General features: G+C 39.9%; 1 protein-coding gene across 2 annotated transcripts in view; it reads left to right on the plus strand.

Annotated features, from left to right (window-relative positions):
- Positions 1-19111, plus strand: part of zc3h12b (zinc finger CCCH-type containing 12B) — an 88097-nt gene extending 68986 nt beyond the window's left edge. The window contains exons 2-7 of one of the 2 annotated variants that reach the window (XM_048544179.2): positions 1070-1162; positions 1520-2301; positions 9120-9259; positions 10340-10574; positions 11831-11937; positions 12545-19111. In XM_048544179.2, the coding sequence (XP_048400136.1) occupies positions 1688-2301; positions 9120-9259; positions 10340-10574; positions 11831-11937; positions 12545-13971 (2523 nt within the window). In that variant the 5' untranslated portion in view covers positions 1070-1162; positions 1520-1687 and the 3' untranslated portion in view covers positions 13972-19111. The remainder of the gene's footprint in view (positions 1-1069; positions 1163-1519; positions 2302-9119; positions 9260-10339; positions 10575-11830; positions 11938-12544) is intronic. The other variant, XM_048544178.2, reaches the window with a different exon arrangement.
- Positions 19112-19141: the final 30 nt, after the last annotated feature.

Consider the following 19141-nt stretch of genomic DNA (forward strand, 5'->3'; position numbering starts at 1 on the left):
ACATTTCATTACTTAATCATATAAGTAACGAATGAATAATTGGAAAAGATATTGGAACTTATGGTGGCTATGGAATTGTAACCCAACAGTGGCTGAGAATTAAGAATCGACTAGACTTTACAGTCATTGAATGTTTAGCTCATTAACCCCTCCTGTCCAAACCTTTTGAGAGCTGGTGGCCTATCACATATCTGGCACTTCTCAAATTCAACAGTGCTAGACCACAATAGGCCTCAAGACCAGGAACAGAGAAAGAAGCTTTATAAAAACATCAAAGTTAAAAGTGGGATTGCCTGTTTTCTGCTCTTATCAGTCTCTTTGGGAGAAATTTTAACTCAGTTAAAACCACCCACTTGCACACACAATAGTTAAAATTGGGCCCTTTCACTACAAGGGGATTCTGATCTATCAATTGTCAATTCTTAACTGCAAATTATTTTATAATGTGGCTGTCTGGTTGATCCAATCTGTGATTCCAATCTGAAATGGCCCAGTCATTAGATGTTATCACTGTAATCGGCACAGCTCATGCTGTGTCAAGGTCTTTTTAAGGACATATTAAAGTTTTCAAGGGCTAGAAAGGGAACTGACAAAATGTGTTTTGACAAGATTGTTAAATACTGGTGACGTACGAACTGGAAAAAAATTACTTGGACAGAACCTTTATGCTGCAAGGACGTCAACTGAACAATTATTTCAATACTATAAACACTTTTTTGTTATACAGGGAAATAAATTGATTGACCAAAAATATGTTTGAGTATTGTTGGAAAAAGACATTTAGTCGAAGCCTTTCATCTTGCACTCGTCAGAAAAAGTCGCAGAAATGACGGGTGACTGTCATTCATTATTGACGGCATTCCACATGACAACACCTCTCCCAATTGGAGCCCATTGCCAATTGGTGCTCTCCTGTCGTACAGTCTAAATGTTGTTTTCTCTTTATGTATTTCTTGCTAATTGTTTTGATGAGTGCAAGTTGAAAAGTTTTGACAAAGTGTCTTTTCCTTTTCCAGCAAGTTTTGTAGTACCAAGCAACTATTCGTATGTTTGTGTTGTTTGATTGTAGTTAAAGGATAACTATTGACCAGGAGACCTCTCTACTGTTCTTTGAACTGACACAACTGGAAGACGGAGCCTGGTCTTATTGGCTCACTGAAAGGTAACCCCCTTGCAATACAGCACCACTCTTCCCTGATCACTGCTACATATGGAAGACTTGGAGTTGGCCATAAGTCAAACTTCTAATATAGATGTGAGAGTGCTGCTGAAGTGCTAAGCTAGCATTTTTAACAAGTTAAAAGTAAGGAAAAAAGTAGGGAAAGAAGGGGAGAAAAATGTTCTCTATGGGGAATAAAATTGTGGATTGAATTACAGTACCAGAAAAGGAACAGAATTGGAATAAGTCCATCAGATTTTGAACAAGTTGATCACTATATTATAAGCTTCATTTTGCTGTGGATATATTCATTAGTTTTACAGACTTCTCTTAAACTATCTATTTTCTTCCTTTTTCCAGGATTATATACTATCGCTATGCTCCCCAGAACATAGGAAGTGCGAGAACATAACATCAACCTTACGGAAACAATTAGTTGAGCTGAAGGATACAATTGAATATGAAAGTCAAGCTGTACTGGAAATAAAAGAGAAGAGTGTGGAGATAACAGGAGGACAGATTAACGTAATGACTGCCTGGTCAATGTTTGAGAAGTTGAATATGGAGAACAACTCCAAAGAAGCCAAGAGTCTTCGTCTGGAGATTGGTGACTGCAGTGCCGATTCTGAAGACTGGACAAGCTCAGAAAGTGATTCAGAGCAACTCCCTACTAAGAAGAAAGGGACTCAGATTGTGAGCAAACCACACCGGCAGCTCTGTCGCTCTCCTTGCCTTGAACGGCCAGTTCTTTCGAAATGCAGTGTCCTACAGGATTTTCAGAGTGAAGACAATAAATCCAAATTTGATGATGAATATAAGGCTGCTAGTTTAGATAAAGAATACCAGGCCAAAATGGAGTTTGCCTTAAAACTAGGATATTCAGGAGAACAGATACAAACTGTGCTCAATAAACTGGGATCAGATGCTCTTATTAATGACATTTTAGCTGAGCTGGTCAGACTTGGGAACAAAAGCGAATCTGAGCCACAGCCTCCCAGTGTGGGTAACACAGGTACCCTAGTGTCCAGGGGCCAGTGTGTGAAGGAGATCACGAGCCCAGAGCTGTCATTGGAAGATGAAGTTGTGGATGATTCTGACAATTTGAGACCTATAGTCATCGATGGAAGTAATGTGGCCATGAGGTATGTCCAAAGACTATATTTTTGTTCATAATTATAATGGTTCATGACTAACAATGCCAGCATTCATTGCCTATCCCAAATTCTTTTTAGTAATGTGGTGGTGAGCTGCTACTTTGGACTGCTACAACCCAGTAGTGTAGATACACTCACAATACGAAGGGGACCACATTCCAGCATTTTGATCCAGTGAAAGTGAAGGGAACAGATATAGTTCCAAGACAGGATATTGAGTGGCTTGCAGAGAAACTTGGTGGTGATGTTCTCATCAATCTGTGCCCCAAGTAGTTCCTATTGCCGATTGGGAAGTGTTGTCAAAGGACCCCTGGTGAGATGCTGTGATACATCCCATTGTTGGTATATGTTGCTGCCACTGCGAGGTGCAGGGAAAGAATGATTAATGTGGTTAGAAAAGATGGTGCTGGTGAAGCTTTTCATTTTGAACACATCAGGATAGATGCAAGAATACCAAATTTCTAGGGGTATGTGTGTTTGGATTAACTGCTTAGCGAACTCTAATTGGTCAAGGTGTTACCATGGAGATTGTATCAGAAGAGTTATCCTTCAAAGGTATGTTTAGATTCAAAATAAGCAAGTCAAATTATTATTTGAGGCGCGCACAGAGACATTTCCTGCACCTGCAACAGATAGAATGGTATCTCTGGAAGCTAATGCTTTGCAGATGCTCATGTATAATCATAATGAACCATCAGTTTTTATCACAATAGAAAGGTCTATTTGATAATTGATGTCCATTTGGGTGTGTGAAAACTACAGAATGGTCAGGTAACTCTACTCCAGTGTCACCAACATGCATTAAGACAGTACAAGGTTGCTGCTTAGGGACAAAGGCTCCCTGTTGCATACGTGGCTAATAAATTCCACTGTTATCCCAGTTTAATTGAACAGCTCTAAGTTACTGCATACAGTAATGGCATTACCATGTGCATCGTTTGGCATAATTTCAATTATTGAACTGGTGCTTGGGCAGATCAGGCAGAATACCTTCCAAAATATGTTACATTGTCTGATAAGGTACCATACATAAAGCTATGTAGTAAGAGTGTTAGGGTAGTTAGTTGGCATTGATACAGAAAATGGCTATATAGTAAAAGACAGAGTGGGAAAAAGTGGAGCAAGTTCAAGGTGGCAACCTGTAACTAGTGAAGTACCACAGGGATTAGTGTTGGGACCAAAATTATTTCTAATACTTGTTAACGATTTGGACAATGAAGTGAATGTACTACAGCCAAGCTTGCAACAAATTAAAATGAGGTGAAAAGGTAAGTAGTGATGATAATGCAAAGAGCCTACAGATGAACATAGACCGATTGGGTGTGGTTTATAATGTGGAAAAATGCAAAGTTATACACTTTGACAGGAAGAATAGAGGATATTATTTAAATGAGGAAAGACTGCAGAATACTGCAACATAGAGGGATCTAGGGGTTCTCATGCATGAATCACAAAGCTCACATCTAAATTTAACAGGTAATTGGGAAGATAAATGTCTGTTGGCCTTTTATTTCAAAGGGAATGGAATATAAAATAGAGAAGTCTTACTCAAACTTTAGAAGGCACTCATCAGACCACACACACGCGACGTGAAAAATTTTGGTGCCCCTAGGTAAGAAAAGATAAACTCTTTTTGGAGGCAATCTAGGAAAAGTTCCCAAGGTTGATTCCAGAAATGGAAGGATTTTCTTATGAGGAGTGGTTGAATACTTTGGCTCTGTACTCATTGAAGTTTAGAAAACTGAGAGGGGACCTTATTGAAATATGTAAGATTCTTCTGGGGCTTGAGAGGATAGATATTAAGGGAATCTAGTACCAAAGGGCAATAAATCTGAGGAAGGGGATGCCCATTTAAAATAGCAATGGAGGAATTTGTTCTCTGAAGGTAGTGAATCTATAGAATTATTTGCAGAGGGCTGTGGTGGCTGGGACATTAAACGTACTGAAGGCTGATATAGACAGGTTTTTAATGAGTGAGGGAATAAAGCGTTTTAAGGGGAAATGGCAGGAACATAGAGGCTGCAGAATATTAGATCAGCCATGATATGATTTGAATAACAATTATCCAGCTCTACACTTTGTTATCTCGGATTCTCCAGCATCTGCAGTTCCCATTATCTCATGATTGAATAGCCTACTTCTGCTCCTGTGTCTTAATTTTTATTTTGTTTCCGGAAGCAAGTGCCTAAATGATAAATTACCAATAGGTCTGCACGTTGCCAACTAAAAAGGCATTTGTACAGAACACAATTCCAGCCTATTGCTTTACCAGGATAACAAGCCAAGTAGCTGATCTTACCTAAAGAGAACAAAAGAATTTATAGTTTGAAATATATATTTGTATGCTTGTTAACCTCACTATTGCGGGCATTACATTTTATTTGCGGATTTCCTACAGTATCAATCCAGTGTACCCAATTAATGCTGTCTTTTTAATTATTCCCATTCTTAACTGTCATGGGCTACATTGTAAGAATCATTATAATCCATTCTATCAGACACGTTTCAGAGAGTATAGTTGAAATATTATTAATTATGGTTTGTGATCTGCTTAAAATTAGAGATGCTTGTTTACTTCTAACTAATTGGTAAAAGTAAACTTCTGCAGCAATGGTTTTGATATCAGGAAATCGGTTTCAAAAGACTTAGGAAATGAGAAGTGATGACGCCTGGTGGTTTATAGCCCTATTCAGTGCTACATTTAAACCACATGTAACAAAAAGGCTGGGCTTAGGGGTGGCTGGGTTTTTTTTTCGTCATTTCCCTTAAACATTCCTGTTTTGATATTTTCCTTATCAGCCAGTTCAGAGATGGTATTAAACACCTCTGAACCAGCAGGCCTAGGTTCAAGTCCCACTTGCTCTAGAGGTAGGACTTGAACAGAGCTTATAGGTAGGAACACGACCACACATTTCTACCCTTTAGCTGCGCCTGGTATAAAGCTAAGTAATTCTTTCCACTGCAGTTTAATCATCCTTATCTCTCACAATCCACCCTTTTTCTTTTTGCTACGCATCATGATTAAACTGCACCTTGGGATCCTGACCCTCGAACCCCTGGAGCATCCTCTGAATCTCTCTCTGCTGTGTACTATCCTCCGATTGCAGAGCCCTTGGTGGTGAACCTGGGTCCCCCTTCCAAGGGATGTCATCAATCGGCCCAATACACATTTCAGGATTTCCCTCCCCGACCGGGCAGTCCCATACATAGGGAACAGGGACCAAAGGAGACGATCCCCATTAGTTACTTTCCGGGGAACACGTCTCCCCTCCCCTGCCTCCCACTCTTCCTCAGCCGGCGGATCCACTGGTCCCTTTATCCGTGCCACATGCGTCCACCCTTTTTCTTTCGTTCGGACTGCTGTCTCTGTTGTCAGCAGCACCAGGTATGGACCAGTCCACTGCGACTGGAGTTTTTCTTCCCGCCACGACTTGACCAGAACTCAGTCTCCCGCCTTGATCGAGTGGATAGAAAAATCGAGAGGAGGACTCTGCGCCAACAGCCCTTTGGCCTTTAACTCTGTAAGGGAACAAGAGACTGCCAGTAAATAGTTCCTTAGAAATACATCATTACCTTCAACAGTGGGCACCCCTTCTATGTTCTCCCATGTATGGGAGCCCGAACAACATCTCATAAGGGGACACCCCTGTATCTCTGCGTGGAGCGGTGCGTATCCTGAGCAGAGCTATCAGCAAACATTTAGTCCAGGGAAGCTTCGTCTCTTCCATCAATTTTGTTTTCTGAGTCTTTAGAGTGGCGTTCATTCATTCAACCATTCCCGAGCTCTGTGGGTGCCGTGGTGCACGTAACTTCCATTTTACCCCTAGAGCGTCACAAATCAGTTCATGTGTCTTGGAAGCAAAATGTGTTCCACGATCCGTGTCTAGGGACTCTCTTATCCCATATCTGGGAATCGCATGTTCCAAGAGAATCTTGGCCACCACTTGGGACGTGGCACTGACGGTAGGAAAGGCTTCTACCCACCTGGTAAAGTGATCAACTATCACCAACAGGTACTTCCATCTCTGGACCCTGGGGAGCTTGGTGAAATCCACTTGTATTCTTTGGAACGGTTGAATTGCCAACGGCTGCCCCCCTCCTGGCGTGGCTCTCATCACCTTCTTATTTATCTTCTGACAAATTATACATCGAGAGACCGCTTGCTTTGCCAGGGTGAAGATCCCCCTACAGGCATACACCCACAAGAGAGCATCACATAATGCTTGGGCTCCCCAGTGCAACTAGGAGTGCAATTCTCCCAACAGTTCTCTGGTGATCTCCTTGTTCAACAGCTGTCTCCCATCAGGGAGCCACCACCTCCCATCTCGTCATCCTTGCTCCAAGCTCCTCCATTCGTCCTTCTTCAAACACCGAGAACACCGGCACCTTCTTTACCCCTTCTCTCAGGGGAATAAGATACATCATCCGCACAGTCCCAGATTGGGTGGCTTGCTGTGCCACCTCATCTGCCAATCTGTTGCCCCGAGCCTCAGGCAAATATCCCCTCTCATGTCCCGGGACATGCACCACTGCTATCTTTTCAGGTTTTAATAGGGCTTCCAAGGTCTTTTCAATAAGTATAAGTTGTTCATGAGCTAGCTCTTTTCCTCCTTGCTGTAATCATTCCTCGTTCCTTCCAGATCTTCCCAAAAATGTGTACTACCCCGAACATATATTTCGAGCCAGTATATATAGTACCTTCTTGATCCTTCATTAATTCCAGCGCTCTCATCAGAGCATATAGTTCACAGGATTGGGCAGACCAACCTCCAGGCAGTCTCCTGGACTCTACTTCGGTTTCCGTGGTCCCGTCAATGATGGCGTATCCACTGTATCTTTTTCCATCAATGCAGCAGGATGACCATCTATAAATCACCTACACCCCTGTGCAAGGGGTTCCTCCTCCAGGTCATCCCTGCTTTTTGTCTGTAGCTCTATTACCTCACTGCAATCAGGCTCCGGGTTCCCAGATTCTTCCCCTCCCTCGAGCGGATATAGGAACTGGGAAGGATTTAAACTCTTGTCTGTGACGATGGTTAAATCGTCTTTTTCCATCAAAATAGCCTCATACTTCAATATCCTGGAATCTGTCAGCCGTCGATGAGATTTCTGGGCCAGCATCGTTCTGACAGTATGTGGGGTGGACACGACCAGGTCCCCTCCAAAAGTGAGTTTCCAACTTTCCTCAACCAGGATGGCCGTAGCTGCAATTGCTTGAATGCACACCGGCCGGCCGCGGGATACTGGATCCAGAACCTTCGAGAGGAAAGCCACGGGGTGCCGTTGCCCTCCTCGCTTCTGAGTTAGCACTCCCAAGGCTACCCCGTTCTTGGCATTTACGAACAAGTGGAAGGGTTGATTGACCAAGGGTAGAGCCAGAACCGGAGCATTTACCAGGATGTTTTTTAAACAAGTGAACTCTTGTTGCTCCTGCGGAGTCCATGTTATCTTCTCATCTTCTCCTCCTAGTTTGTCATACAAAATCAGGACTCGTCGGGCGTATTCGTCGATCCACAATCTACAGTACCCAATGAGCCCTAGGAACCTTCTAATTTCTGTCCGACTCTTTGGTAGGGGCATACTAGTAATTCCAGCAATTCTTTCGGGATCTATTCTTCTCATACCTTGACTGATTAGATGACCCAGGTACTTCACCTCCTGTCCTATATAAATCTAATCCCATTTGCCAGCATTTGGCCCATATCACCCTAAACCTTTCCTGTGCATGTACCCAGCCAGATGCCTATTAAACGTTGTAATTGTACCGGGCTCCACCACTTCCTCTGGCACCTCGTTCCATATACACACCACACTCTGATGATAAAGTTACCCCTTAGGTCCCTTTTAAATCTTTCCCCTCTTACTTTAAACCCACGCCCTCTAGTTTTGGACTCCCACCCACCCCAGGGAAAAGACCTTGTCTATATTTCTTATCTATGCCCCTCATGATTTTATAAAATTCTATAAGGTCACCCCTCAGCCTCAGATGCCTCGGAGAAAGTAGCTCCAGTCTATTCAGCCTCTCCCTGTAGCTCAAACCCTCACACCCTGGAAACATTGTTGTAAATCTTTTCTGAACCCTTTCAAATTTCACAACATTCTTCCTATTGCAGGGCGAGCAGAACTGCACGCAGTATAATGAAACAGAGAAGGGAAAAATCCTGTTGCAGTATAAGAATTCCTGAGAACTATGATGTGGTTTGCTCAAAATAATCAGTGTTGGTGTATTGACCTTGTAGCGTGAAGGCTGTCAAATGTATAATACCCCAGTTGGAGCTATTTTTGTAGATCCTTTCCTATTCTAGTAAGTATAATTAATTCCTCCCACAAAGGCCTACACATGGTGATGCTTTTCATGATGTCATCAGCGTCTTCCCTAAATTTCAAGACAGTTGATAATGAGGTGGGTAGTATCTGTTTCAAATCCAATTTTCTTAAGTCACTGAGGAAACATGTTTCATTTGCCACTTTTTAAATCTAGTTTTACAATCACAGGGCACCCCAAGTACTTACTAAGAACCTTATGTAAAGTAAAATATGGAGCCTTTTGTCCGTGATATGCAATTACTTTGTGCATCTAATTTGCATTCCCACTGAGGCATACTTAGCATGCATTGAAAAACTGTTTAATTTCCCTACTTCACAAATGCAATCATTTGCCTTGATTGTGTAATAAATGTTTAATAAATATAATGAATTGCTGAACCCATACTGTCGCATTTGTGCGACTTAACAATTTACATCGAGCACAATATCAGCCAAGGTCACACTTCAAAGACTGAAATTGATCCAATTTCCTTTTGTAGTCATGGAAACAAGGAAGTGTTCTCTTGTCGTGGGATTCAGTTAGCTGCAGAATATTTCCTGGAAAAAGGACACAAAGACATCACAGTATTTGTTCCTGCTTGGAGGAAAGAACAGTCCAGGCCAGATGCGCCCATTAAAGGTACATAAACCTGTCACAATTTAATTAATGATCTGCTCGTATAGAAATAGATTACTCCTCTTTTAAAATGTGAATGCTGAAAAATTCGATTAAAATTAGAAAATTATGGAAATACATATCAATTCCATCAGTATCTGCACAGGGATTGCAGGAGTGGTGTGCTGGGAAAGATATACTTTTGATTTTGAGACCACACACTCTCAGGAAGCCTATTAAAGGTTGGATAGCAGTGGGAATTGATGTCAGCTGCTGGGTTTTCTACTGCAAGTGAAAATAATGATGAATGTATTCATTAGGTTAGAGAGCCATTGCCTTTCTTTGCATCCAGCATTACTAAATGGAATGAAGGCAAGGACTTCACAAATAAATTTGTTTAGTGTGAACCTTATTTTAAATGGTATAGCTGGTCTTGCATTTTCGCCACAAGAACGGAATTCCCTCCTACGTGAGTTGGCTGAGCTGGCAGCCGCAGAAATACCAGCAGAAAATAAGGATCCAGATTTAAACTAACCTGACAGCCTTGACCTAGCACGCTCAGCATGGCCACACAAGTTGGCATCTAAGTAGGCCTGCATGATAGAAACCTGCATCCAAGTCAAATCTAGTAATATTCTCATGTGGATATCTTCAATGTTATAAGTTTTAGCAGGAGTTGCTGAATGGCAATCAGGAGTGACAACAGTACTAGAACACTCCATCACTCTATCTCAGGGCAGTCCAGTCATGAAATGAGCTAAATTCAACCAAGAAATCATTGGTTCTTGAAATCAAGGAAAGATACTGAAATATATTTTGATTATGATTTGAGCAAATGAGATTTTTTAAATCCCTAACCACTCCTTCGTTATGCTATTGTCTGTTTTACACTACTGTATTTTGACACTTCACATTCCAAATTAGTGTAGCACTATTGCACACTGATTTGTTGCACACCTTTCTAGTTTAGATTCTCAGTGCTACTTAATAGGATTGATTAAGAAACTTTTAAAGTACTTTGTAAAAACCAGTCAATAAAGCTCCATCTGAAATACATTTTTCTGATCAAAACTTTAATATTGAAGTAATTACTCAATTCTGCAGATCAAGAACTGCTACGAAAACTTGAGAAAGAGAAAATTCTGGTTTTCACACCATCCCGACGAGTGCAGGGGAGAAGAGTGGTGTGCTATGATGATCGATTCATAGTGAAGTTGGCCTTTGACTCCGATGGAATTATTGTGTCAAACGACAACTATAGGGATCTACAGAACGAGAAACCAGAGTGGAAGAAATTTATAGAAGAACGTCTTCTAATGTATTCCTTTGTGAATGACAAGTAAGTGTTAGAAGCACAGAGGATGTAATTTTCCCTTTCTGGAGGTGGTAAGAAGAGGGAATAATTAGATGAGTTCACGCTGACATGCATGCTATCGAATGAAGTGCTGGGCCAGAAAGTGCATTGGGAGTTGTATGACTTGCCAGCAATTAAGGCATTTAAGTGGTCAGTTAGTGGCCACTAAAAAGCCTCAGCCATCACCATTCTGACTGCCTGCTTTGTCTGAAGATGAGAGAAGTGGTGCCCCAATTGGGAAACAGCCTAAGTGACCAGCTTGCAGAGTTGGGAGGAGCAATGAGAGGCATGGAAGGGTGGCCATAGCTGTAACTTGTGAAAACCTGTCCCTGCCCCTGCCTTTTCCACTCCCTGCCCCTCCCATTCCACTACCCTTTCTTCATAGCCCCCATCCCACAAGAAGCAAATGGAAAATACCTACCTTTTTTGCCATTTAACTCTCTCATGTGTAGGCTTTGACTGAAGATCGTTAGTACTCCTATGCCAAAACCTCTCAAGCTAGGGCACCTATGGAATATTCATAGAATTGTATAGTAAAGACCATTAAGTCTGTACCACCAAAAATACCCAGTCAAGGCATGTTATTTGCCTAGGACCTCTCAAGCAGCTCTTAACAAGCTAATGAGTGTTGGATTTGTGAGCTTTCACAGGTGGGGACAGTAAGTTGACACCGAACATGCCTGCCCCCAGTTTGACTGCAATTTCCCTTCATACTGACAAAGTCTCTTCATTTTTGCTTAAGTTGTGTATATCAAAATGAGATCCGTTAGTCTCACCAATGGGAAACATTTCAATCCGGGCATTAGGTATGATTATCAAGCCTTCCCAGGTGAGGTTTTGGAGTGGATTAGATTCAAAATAAACTTCAATCCATTGTGTGCAATAAACACACACACTTCCATTTCAGAAGTGATTTTTGGAGAGTTGTTGGGCTCAGTGGTATATGTGGTAAATATTAAGTAATGTATCGTTTCACTGGCCAGCCATACTGTAGCCTCTGCATGAAATGAGCACTTTATTTTCCATTGAAATTAGTTTTGTGCTGAACTCTGAGGGTGCTAAAATCTTTTTAATGTAAAGCGCCTCCAGCAGCAGGTGATGAAGGCTTTCATTAATTTAGTCTGTGCCACAATTGAACCTGCTTTCAAAGTTGAATAACTAATCAATAACTGATTGCAACAGCATATACAATATGGACAAGTTACACCTAAACAATCAGTGGTTTATTTCATCGTTTCAAGGTTCATGCCACCTGACGATCCTTTAGGACGTCATGGTCCCAGCCTGGATAACTTCCTGCGAAAGCGTCCTGTTATTCCAGAGCACAAGAAACAGCCTTGCCCTTATGGTAAGTATTCATAACTATCTGCTAATTAGAACTGTGAATGTGGTTGGTTTCTAAATGTTTTGACCGTTTTTGTTTTGGTTCAGAAAAACTAAGTAAACACACCTTAGTATTTTGCCATTTTTCCCTCCTCTCTTGATGTATTAACTGTTTCTGTTGCCAAGGCTCATGCTGATTACATGAACATTGGCAGCCCAGTTGTCACATCCAGATACTGATTCTTCATGAGAGTCGAGACCATTAGGAGTGGACCGGCTGTTTGACAATTGAGGGTTTCTCAAGTACTCATACAAAGTTTCAGCCAATTTCCGCACAACTGCAATGAACAGAAGGGATCACGAGAAATGATCATGGGCAGAACCCGAGATTAGATCACTACCTCACTGATCTGAATGATGAAAACTGGGGCCTTCTGTATTTAATACTGATGTCATTACTTCCTAGCAGAGTGCAGAAACCATTCCTAGCTAGCTATTTTGGAACAATGTAAAGTATTTTAAAGATTACTTCAAAGCATTATTTTGTAGGTTTGCAATGATAAATAAACTTGTCTTCAACAGAATTATTTATCATACTCGATCTTACTTGGTTTCTGGTTATGATTTGACAGGGAAGAAGTGCACTTATGGACACAAGTGTAAATACTATCATCCAGAACGTGTTAACCAGCCACAGAGATCAGTTGCTGATGAGCTTCGTGCCAGTGCTAAGTTGTCTGCTGTGAAAACGATGAGTGAAGGAGCCTTGGCAAAATGTGGCATTGCCATATCAGGGGTGAAAGGGGAAACAAATTCTGAGATTAAGCGTGTCGCTCCAAAGCGCCAGTCTGACCCCAGCATCCGATCTGTAGTTTGTGAGCCAGAGGAACGATTGACACCAGCTCGCAGACTTGAGACTAACTCTGTGCCTTCTTTGGTCACTGCGTCGAGTGTACCTACATTTCAACCCAATAAAAACAATGCAGCCAGTGCCATGAGTACCCGATCAGCAAGCAGTCCAGTGCCATGTTCCAAACAGTTCACTCACCAGAAATCCTCACAAGAACACTTATCCACTTTAAATTATCCACCTATTCTTGTAACCAACAGCCATGGAAACTCTGTGAGTTATACAGAACAATATCCAAAATATGATTCAACTTTAGACACAGGCTACTACTCCATGATAAGTGACTTCTCAAATTTGAGTATCAGCAGTATGCGGAACCATGACAGCTATTATGGATTGGAATCGGATCATGGTTTGTATCCAAGAAACACTAGTCCTCACACAGAAACCTGCATTACGAGTAATGATTCCTATTCTTCATACAGTGACCTGGCATACCTTGGCACTGTAGAACCAGGCCCAGAAGATAATGTAAAAACCCATCAGCCACAATCACAGAATAGGCTGCAACCTTTCATTCATGGCTACCACGAACCTATAACAAGAGTGCAGAGCTATGGACCAGAGGAGCCGAAACAGCCCCAGCGTAAACAGTCCATCTCCCACTTAGCTCCTCATATCCAGCATTCTGCTGTTGGAGCACGTTCCAGTTGTCCTGGGGACTATCCTGTTCCTCAAAACATTCATCCATCTGCTAATAACCAGCCAGGACGGGCTCTGGTAATGACTAGGCTGGACAGCATTTCTGATTCGCGGCTGTATGAAAGTAATCCAACGAGACAACGAAGACCTCCACTCTGCAGAGAGCAGCATACTAGCTGGGATCACCTACCATGTGTCACAGATTCCTATAGATACCCTTCATACCCTTTGACTAATAATCTCATGCAACCCAGTTATGAACCTGGTATGTTTAGAAGTATGCCGGAGAAGATAGAGCAGATCTGGAGGTCCCCCTGGCAGGGAATGCCCAATGAGCAACAGGACCATCTGGCAATCCGGGAACACCAGTACCAAACGTATCGAAACCTCTGTAACATCTTCCCAGCAGATATAGTTCATGCAGTAATGGAAAAGAATCCCCATGTAACTGACCCCCAACATCTTGCTGCAGAGATTGTTGCCAAACAACTACGTTCTGGGCGGTAAAACACAAATGAAAGATTGATGACCAATTATGTATTGTTAGGACAAACATAAGAAAGTCTGTTTAGTGCACTACATTTGTGAAATTCAGGTTGTCTAACACAATAGATTTAAGAATGCTATAAGTATTTTAATGCATTTGATTATTTGAAGAGGTTTAGGCAACTTTGAAAAGAAAATGAATACCTTACTTTGTTAAAATGGCAAACCTTCTACTTTTGACTTTCAGGATTTTCCAAGTTACAAAGTATATTTGAATTATACTTTTAAGAGTTATCTTTTCAACATAAATTTCCATATGCTTGACTTATGGATTGTAGAATTTGGAATTTTAATAAAATTCCAAGAGGAAATAAGTGTAATTGTAATTTTAAAAAGACTGTTTGCAAATGATGCAGACAAGAATAAAATCATGTTAAAGATTACATACAACAAATTAAATTGTTAATTTAAGTATTTCAAATGGCATCCACAGATTCAAATGATAAAATCTCATGTAAGGTATCTATTTCCTGTTTCAGATTCTCAACCAAAAGTATAGCACTTCAGGCCATTTCCTTTGAGTCGTATTTTAAGGGTGGAAAATTTGCAGCCAAAAACAAACCTTTTGGAAGCATTATTGTATGTTATCTTCAGACTGCACTGATGTGCCACTGTATTTAAAAGCAATGTATATTATTGCTAACATTTGACCAGCTTGATGTTTCAAGCTAGGTCTTGTTGATTTCAAAAAAAATGTTTTTCATGAAAGTTGAGAAGGCCTTTAGGGGGTCTTTGTTTCTTCATGAGAAGGTCTGACATTGCCTAAATGTTTCTTACTGTGAAACACATGGAATGTGAGGCTGCAGTCAGGGTTGTTTCTGTCATTTTGCTAATGGCTTGCAAATGCTGTGTAGTTGTTTTCTATTTCCTACAAAAGCAACATCATCACTTTAGTTTAAAACTGCCAGTTTGTTGTTCGATTTCACATCATAGTTCTGTTGGTGCACATTTTTAATGTTTCTAAAATGTAAACATTTTAAAATTAACGTGTACACACTAATACATAGAGTATGCTAACTTCCTTGTACCTATACTATCCCTTAAAAGAAGGGCCTGTCTGTTGCTAATTAGTAGACTGGAATAATCAGTGGACGAGTAGATTTATCTAGTTAGTAACTGAATTCTATAGCCCATAGTTCCCTGGTTCAGTCTCTCTGTGCATTGGCTGATTTCACCCAGGCTGGTAGTAGGCACACTACAGTCAGTCTCAGAGGTAGGGTGGCAAAAATCAGATAGGATCCCTTGTCCTTACTGTTGACTAGCCACACCAACCTTCTCAGTCACCCGTTTTATGGAAAGTGCATTTGTGTTGTGCACGGGCACTGTTGGTTAGATGGCTAGATTATGAAGTAGTATTCTGTCAACAGTCAAGGTTCAATCCCCATATGAGCTGTGGGAGTTCATGGTTGCCTGCCTCCTTACTTTACCTCACATTTTGATGCTGTGTGGTGCCCCTCAAGACTATATAACTAATTGCTACTCTGTCTTGGAGAAAGATGCCTATAGTCCATTACGGACTGTGGCTAGTTACAGACTTTATCTATCTGGATGAGGACAAGATTTGTCTCAAGAACTGACCGCTGCCACTGTTGCAGAGTTTCCCAACTTTCATAGCCACTCCAGTGATGTTACACAGAGCTGCTGCTACTGCCAGGGAACCATATCCTAGCAAGACAGTTGATTTTAAAAAACCACACCATTTTGTTGTATCTGAAACTATTTTTGTAGCTGACATTTAAATACAGCAAAAAGCAATGCCTGGAATGATCAGAAATGACATTTGTTTGTTGATACAAATTGTATCTCTTTTCTTGATTGTAGAAAATTATTTATTAAATGTACAGTTATCATTGGTAGAATAGCTTTATCAAATCTTGCCACAATGTTTGTGACACTGTGTGTCACTGGGAGTAGCCCATGGGTATGTATGAATTTTTACTGGGCACAGTAGTTTGTAGACCTGAATTTTTAAATTCATGTTCTTCAGATGTGCACACACATAGTGTACAGTACCAGTGTCATTATTCATAACATTTATTAGGATTAAAAAGTATTGTTTCCAAAAGCTGAGCAGTAACTGATTTTTACATTCACATTATCTGGTATTTATTTATAACCACCTTTTCCCCCTTTTCTGCCTCCTTTTCTAGACTGAAAGTCCAAAAGACCTTGCACACTCCAATCAGGACTATCATTTTATTGTCAGTAGTACTCTGTCCCCCAGTGTAAAAGGATCAAAATGAGCAGAGCAAATAATTCCATGCAATTCCTAGGGTGTAATCAATTGAGTATAAGTCTACTATTTGGGGGGGAAAAAATTGCTTTTATTGATTTTTGATTTGTGTGAAGTTTATCACCTTGGTTCTCTTCTGCATACCTTTTTATAGGTCTGTAACTATTAGCTCTTCAGTGTAGCTCAAATGATCTTAATACATGCTTCTTTTGGAAGTACAGAATTGAAACCAGTACCTTAACTTGTTTTCGGTGAATATACAGCACTGAAATTTTATACGATTACACTTAACTAATCAACTTTTCGACACCCTAAGATGGAATATTGTGATCCATCTGCAATCTCAAATGCGAAATTCCAAAATTGAAATCCGTATTGCACAGGCTGCTGCCCGTATAGAACTGGGCCTCATTGGGAGCCAAGTATTTATCCTCTTTGAGAACATGAGTTTAACTAAGAATTTTACTTGCAAAAATACTTTGTAATGTTCAGGAAAATATAGAATCTTTGACTGATTCTTGCGTGCATTACATCAGTTTTCTGTTGTCAGCCCAGTTTTCTGTATGGTAAAATTCTGCACAGCAGAACTGTCACTCCACGTGCTTTGTAGTAGAAGTAAATGTCAATTGAACCCCAGTCTTAATTTTAATGGAAGCAATATTTTTTAACCTTATTGTCCGCCTGACCTTGGCTCTTATCATGTAGAGCCATTCTCTAAAGAAATCTTTGAATTGTGGTTCTTTAAAAGAAATATGGCAAAGTTTAAGCTACACCTTCCCATTTTGGTTGGTCAGCCAACAGACCTATACATTGCATCTTTAAACAAGTCTTGGTCTGACCCTTTCAGATTCAATTTTTAAAAATTTATTTTGAAAGAATTAATCTAGGCTCTTCTTGAGCACGACAGCCTTATGTTTTTTCAAATCTTTAGATTCCATAGGAAGTACTGTAAAGGTCTGAATAGTCTGTTGCAGGCTAACAAATGGGATGCTGTAGCTTTAAGCAACATGGTTAATATTCAAGAGTTTTAGATTTACGTGGAGCATTTTGCATCCTCACCTGCCTGCCTGTTCTTTGCAATGGTTCAGGAACCCAGCATAAGGACAATACATTTAGATTTTTCTGTACAATTTGAGAATGGTTATCTTTTGCATATGGAATGTAGGGTCTCTTCAACCAGTTGCAAGAATGACAGTAATCTGTGCAGTGAGCAAGAACAAAAATCTGCATTATTTAAGAAACACCAATAAAATGTTTAATGTTCAGTGAGACCCTCTTTCGGTACTGCTTTTGTTGGTTGCACGTATAATCTCGTCTATTAATGGGAGAATAAATTCGATGACTGTTTCTCAGCCCTGTTTTAAAAAAGTCTTGTAAAAATGATTTGCCTTGATTATCTGCTTTCTTTTTGCTACATAGAGTTGATTCTCATCCCCAGATAGGATCAAAGTGTACTATATTTAGTGAAACTTGTTTGAAGAGATCATACAGTTTGTGTAGATTTATTGTAATTTAGATAGCTTATGTACAGATAGCTTAATGTGTGAAAATATAAATAGAATATATATTTTATTAGATTAGTGCATTTGTTTTATGATCTGATTTTTGTTCTGTTCCTTATAATGAAAATGTTGGCTTTTATCTGTAGTAAAACAAAAAAAAACTCTTTGGGTTTGTAGTCCCAAACAAAATGTAAGTCTTAATGACAAAATGTGTCTCTGTCACTTTGAGAATTTAAAAAAACAAGCAAATGTGTTTTTAAGCACGCTATGCGATCAGTAACTTTTTAAATGTGTATGGATAACGTGATAAATTGTGCCAAGTGTTGGATGGTATAATTATGCTTTTAATTTTGAGCACAGCTAACTCTAGCTGATATTAATTGTATTAGTAAATGTGACAAGGCTGCTATGACTTTAAATGTTGTGCGCTTTGGCTTTAGTTCATGTCCAAGCGGCTTTTGTACAATGTAAATTGATTAAAGTGGGTGCATTCATAAAAGATCACTACAGTTGCTTACGTTCACAAATACTGCACGGAAGCATCTGTTCTTTCAATCTGCAATAAGGGGTTAGTTCTAAATAAAACCACACTGCCAATAGGTTATTAACATATTTAATATCAGTCTGCTATAGCTAAAGTTGTTGTTAATCCACTATGCTGTAATACTGTACAACAATCTTCCTGTGTATCTCAACTTAGAGCTTAAAGTACCATCTAAAGACAAAACCCCTATTTTAAAAGGACAGGCTCCAACAGTACTGTATATTTTCCACAACTGTACATAAAACAAACATCTTCACAGCCACCACTACAATTTACAGAAGTCCTTGAGAAAACACTGCAAAATTGGCTATCTTTTCAATATTATTAACATGAGATATATACATGGCATTGTAAATATCATCTTGACATTAAAGTGGCCTTGAAAATCTACTTTTCATAAACTAATTTTGCAGTGTTACCTTCGCATCTGTACAATAGAAGTAAATAGAGGGATTTAACTTTGACAATGGTATGAACATGAAGTGCATATTCAGGTAATTTATTCAGTTTTGATGATGATTGCACTCTAGGAGTAGCAGGGTAATGAAATTGATTTCTGTGCCTTTTTAAAACATTATGGACACAACTTCAAATGGGTTGTATTTTTGTGCTTTCGAATGTGTTCCATACAAGGTGTGCAATTTAAGAATGTATTTAATTTAGTGTTTATTTGCATGAAGTAAAAGTTATAACTACCAAAAGAAAAACTGCCCTAAACAAACATTCATGTTTTAGTGCCAAACGTAACTAATTTGTAGTAAAGGATTTAAAAATTACTACACAATTTATGTTACAAATAGTCAATAAAAGTTACTTTCTAGAGATCAATGTTGATTTTTTGTAATGTCATTT

This window comes from Stegostoma tigrinum, chromosome 15, assembly GCF_030684315.1.
Source record: "Stegostoma tigrinum isolate sSteTig4 chromosome 15, sSteTig4.hap1, whole genome shotgun sequence".
Classification (NCBI taxonomy): domain Eukaryota; kingdom Metazoa; phylum Chordata; class Chondrichthyes; order Orectolobiformes; family Stegostomatidae; genus Stegostoma; species Stegostoma tigrinum.